The 5,000-nt window shown below is 51.9% G+C and overlaps 1 protein-coding gene across 1 annotated transcript in view; it reads left to right on the top strand.

Moving 5' to 3' along the window:
* Positions 1 to 5,000, top strand: part of LOC116958063 (UDP-glucose:glycoprotein glucosyltransferase 1-like) — a 71,086-nt gene that overhangs the window by 13,374 nt on the left and 52,712 nt on the right. The window contains exon 6 of the mRNA XM_076055173.1: positions 1 to 70. This exon is cut by the window's left edge and continues 153 nt beyond it. Coding sequence (XP_075911288.1) covers positions 1 to 70 — 70 coding nt within the window. The remainder of the gene's footprint in view (positions 71 to 5,000) is intronic.

Consider the following 5,000-nt stretch of genomic DNA (forward strand, 5'->3'; position numbering starts at 1 on the left):
CCTGCACCGCACGCTGGCCGACCGCGCCGCCAGCGGGGAGCTGCTGTACGTGCTGCGCCACTACGTGCAGGTGTGTACGTGTGTGTACGTGTGTGTACGTGTGTGTACGTGTGTGTACGTGTGTGTACGTGTGTGTACGTGTGTGTACGTGTGTGTACGTGTGTGTACGTGTGTGTGTACGTGTGTGTGTACGTGTGTGTACGTGTGTGTACGTGTGTGTACGTGTGTGCACGTGTGTGTACGTGTGTGTACGCGTGTGTACGTGTGTGTACGTGTGTGTACGTGTGTGTGTACGTGTGTGTACGTGTGTGTACGTGTGTGCACGTGTGTGCACGTGTGTGTACGTGTGTGTACGTGTGTGTACGTGTGTGTACGTGTGTGTACGTGTGTGCACGTGTGTGCACGTGTGTGCACGTGTGTGTACGTGTGTGTACGTGTGTGTACGTGTGTGTGTACGTGTGTGTACGTGTGTGTACGTGTGTGTACGTGTGTGTACGTGTGTGTACGTGTGTGCACGTGTGTGCACGTGTGTGCACGTGTGTGTACGTGTGTGTACGTGTGTGTACGTGTGTGCACGTGTGTGTACGTGTGTGTACGTGTGTGTACGTGTGTGCACGTGTGTGTACGTGTGTGTACGTGTGTGCACGTGTGTGTACGTGTGTGTACGTGTGTGTACGTGTGTGTACGTGTGTGTGTACGTGTGTGTGTACGTGTGTGTACGTGTGTGCACGTGTGTGTACGTGTGTGTACGTGTGTGTACGTGTGTGTGTACGTGTGTGTACGTGTGTGTACGTGTGTGCACGTGTGTGTACGTGTGTGCACGTGTGTGCACGTGTGTGTACGTGTGTGTACGTGTGTGTACGTGTGTGTACGTGTGTGTACGTGTGTGCACGTGTGTGCACGTGTGTGCACGTGTGTGTACGTGTGTGCACGTGTGTGCACGTGTGTGTACGTGTGTGCACGTGTGTGCACGTGTGTGTACGTGTGTGTACGTGTGTGTACGTGTGTGCACGCGTGTGTACGTGTGTGTGTACGTGTGTGTGTACGTGTGTGTACGTGTGTGTACGTGTGTGTACGTGTGTGTACGTGTGTGTACGTGTGTGTGTACGTGTGTGTGTACGTGTGTGTACGTGTGTGTACGTGTGTGCACGTGTGTGCACGTGTGTGCACGTGTGTGCACGTGTGTGTACGTGTGTGCACGTGTGTGTACGTGTGTGTGTACGTGTGTGTACGTGTGTGCACGTGTGTGTACGTGTGTGTACGTGTGTGTACGTGTGTGCACGCGTGTGTACGCGTGTGCACGCGTGTGTACGTGTGTGTACGTGTGTGTACGTGTGTGTACGTGTGTGTACGTGTGTGCACGTGTGTGCACGTGTGTGTACGTGTGTGTACGTGTCGGGGGGGGGTGTCTGTGTGTTTGTGGTGTGTGTGTGTGTGTGGTTGTGTGTGCGTGTGCGGGGGGTGTGTCCGTGTTTGTGGCATGTGTGTCTGCGTGAATAAACTGCACTGCACCATAGACTCAGCACTGCCCACAGACTCCACACTGCACCGTAGACTCAGCACTGCCCACAGACTCCACACTGCACCGTAGACTCAGCACTGCCCACAGACTCCACACTGCACCGTAGACTCAACACTGCCCACAGACTCCACACTGCACCGTAGACTCAACACTGCACCGTAGACTCAACACTGCACCATAGACTCAACACTGCACCATAGACTCAACACTGCACCATAGACTCAACACTGCCCATAGACTCAACACTGCACCGTAGACTCAACACTGCCCGCAGACTCCACACTGCACCGTAGACTCAACACTGCACCGTAGACTCAACACTGCCCACAGACTCCACACTGCACCATAGACTCAACACTGCCCATAGACTTAACACTGCACCGTAGACTCAACACTGCCCACAGACTCCACACTGCATCATAGACTCAACACTGCACCATAGACTCAACACTGCCCACAGACTCCACACTGCACCATAGACTCAACACTGCCCATAGACTCAACACTGCACCGTAGACTCAACACTGCCCGCAGACTCCACACTGCACCGTAGACTCAACACTGCACCGTAGACTCAACACTGCCCACAGACTCCACACTGCACCATAGACTCAACACTGCCCATAGACTCAACACTGCACCGTAGACTCAACACTGCCCACAGACTCCACACTGCACCGTAGACTCAACACTGCACCGTAGACTCAACACTGCACCATAGACTCAACACTGCCCATAGACTCAGCACTGCACCGTAGACTCAGCACTGCACCATAGACTCAACACTGCCCACAGACTCCACACTGCACTATAGACTCAACACTGCCCATAGACTCAGCACTGCACCATAGACTCAGCACTGCACCATATACTCAACACTGCCCATAGACTTAACACTGCACCATAGACTCAACACTGCATCATAGACTCAGCACTGCACCATAGACTCAACACTGCACCATAGACTCAACACTGCACCATAGACTCAACACTGCACCATAGACTCAACACTGACCATAGACTCAACACTGCACCATAGACTCAACACTGCACCATAGACTCAACATTGCACCATAGACTCAACATTGCACCATAGACTCAGCACTGCACCATAGACTCAGCACTGCACCATAGAATCAGCACTGCACCATAGACTCAACACTGCACCATAGACTCAACACTGCACCATAGACTCAACACTGCACCATAGACTCAGCACTGCACCATAGACTCAGCACTGCACCATAGACTCAACACTGCACCATAGACTCAGCACTGCATCATAGACTCAGCACTGCACCATAGACTCAACACTGCGCTTGGTCTCAACATTCCCCTATGTCTCAACACTGCCCATAGACTCAACACTGCCCATAGACTTAACACTGCCCATAGACTCAGCACTGCACCATAGACTCAACACTGCCCATAGACTCAGCACTGCACCATAGACTCAGCACTGCACCATAGACTCAACACTGCGCCTAGTCTCAACATTCCCCTATGTCTCAACACTGCCCATAGACTCAACACTGCCCATAGACTTAACACTGCCCATAGACTCAGCACTGCACCATAGACTCAGCACTGCACCATAGACTCAGCACTGCACCATATACTCAACACTGCCCATAGACTTAACACTGCACCATAGACCCAACACTGCACCATAGAGTCAGCACTGCCCGTAGACTCAACACTGCCCATAGACTCAACACTGCATCATAGACTCAGCACTGCACCATAGACTCAACACTGCACCATAGACTCAACACTGCACCATAGACTCAACACTGCACCATAGACTCAACACTGCCCATAGACTCAACACTGCACCATAGACTCAACATTGCACCATAGACTCAGCACTGCACCATAGACTCAGCACTGCACCATAGAATCAGCACTGCACCATAGACTCAACACTGCACCATAGACTCAGCACTGCACCATAGACTCAACACTGCACCATAGACTCAGCACTGCACCATAGACTCAGCACTGCACCATAGACTCAGCACTGCACCATAGACTCAACACTGCACCATAGACTCAACACTGCCCATAGACTCAACACTGCCCATAGACTTAACACTGCCCATAAACTCAGCACTGCACCATAGACTCAACACTGCCCATAGACTCAGCACTGCACCATAGACTCAGCACTGCACCATAGACTCAACACTGCACCATAGACTCAACACTGCGCATAGCCTCAACATTCCCCTATGTCTCAACACTGCCCATAGACTCAACACTGCCCATAGACTTAACACTGCCCATAGACTCAGCACTGCACCATAGACTCAACACTGCACCGTAGACTCAACACTACACCATAGACTCAACACTGCCCATAGACTCAGCACTGCACCATAGACTCAACACTGCCCATAGACTCCGCACTGCAACATAGACTCAACACTGCCCATTGACTCAGCACTGCACCATAGACTCAACACTGCACCATAGACTCAACACTGCCCATAGACTCAGCACTGCACCATAGACTCAACACTGCACCATAGACTCAACACTGCCCATAGACTCAGCACTGCACCATAGACTCAACACTGCCCATAGACTCAGCACTGTAACATAGACTCAACACTGCCCATAGACTCAGCACTGCACCATAGACTCAACACTGCACCATAGACTCAACACTGCCCATAGACTCAGCACTGCACCATAGACTCAACACTGCCCATAGACTCAGCACTGCACCATAGACTCAACACTGCCCATAGACTCAGCACTGCACCATAGACTCAACATTGCACCATAGACTCAACACTGCCCATAGACTCAGCACTGCACCATAGACTCAACACTGCCCATAGACTCAGCACTGCACCATAGACTCAACACTGCACCATAGACTCAACACTGCACCATAGACTCAACACTGCCCATAGACTCAGCACTGCACCATAGACTCAACACTGCACCATAGACACAACACTGCCCATAGACTCAGCACTGCACCATAGACTCAACACTGCCCATAGACTCAGCACTGCACCATAGACTCAACACTGCACCATAGACGCAACACTGCCCATAGACTCAACACTGCACCATAGACTCAACACTGCCCATAGACTCAGCACTGCACCATAGACTCAACACTGCCCATAGACTCAGCACTGCACCATAGACTCAACACTGCACCATAGACTCAACACTGCCTATAGACTCAGCACTGCACCATAGACTCAACACTGCCCATAGACTCAGCACTGCACCATAGACTCAACACTGCCCATAGACTCAGCACTGCACCATAGACTCAACACTGCCCATAGACTCAGCACTGCACCATAGACTCAGCACTGCCCACAGACTCCACACTGCACCGTAGACTCAGCACTGCCCACAGACTCCACACTGCACCGTAGACTCAACACTGCCCACAGACTCCACACTGCACCGTAGACTCAGCACTGCCCACAGACTCCACACTGCACCGTAG

Source organism: Petromyzon marinus, chromosome 70, assembly GCF_048934315.1.
Source record: "Petromyzon marinus isolate PM22_M1 ecotype Great Lakes invasive population chromosome 70, UKy_Petmar_22M1.pri1.0, whole genome shotgun sequence".
Classification (NCBI taxonomy): domain Eukaryota; kingdom Metazoa; phylum Chordata; class Hyperoartia; order Petromyzontiformes; family Petromyzontidae; genus Petromyzon; species Petromyzon marinus.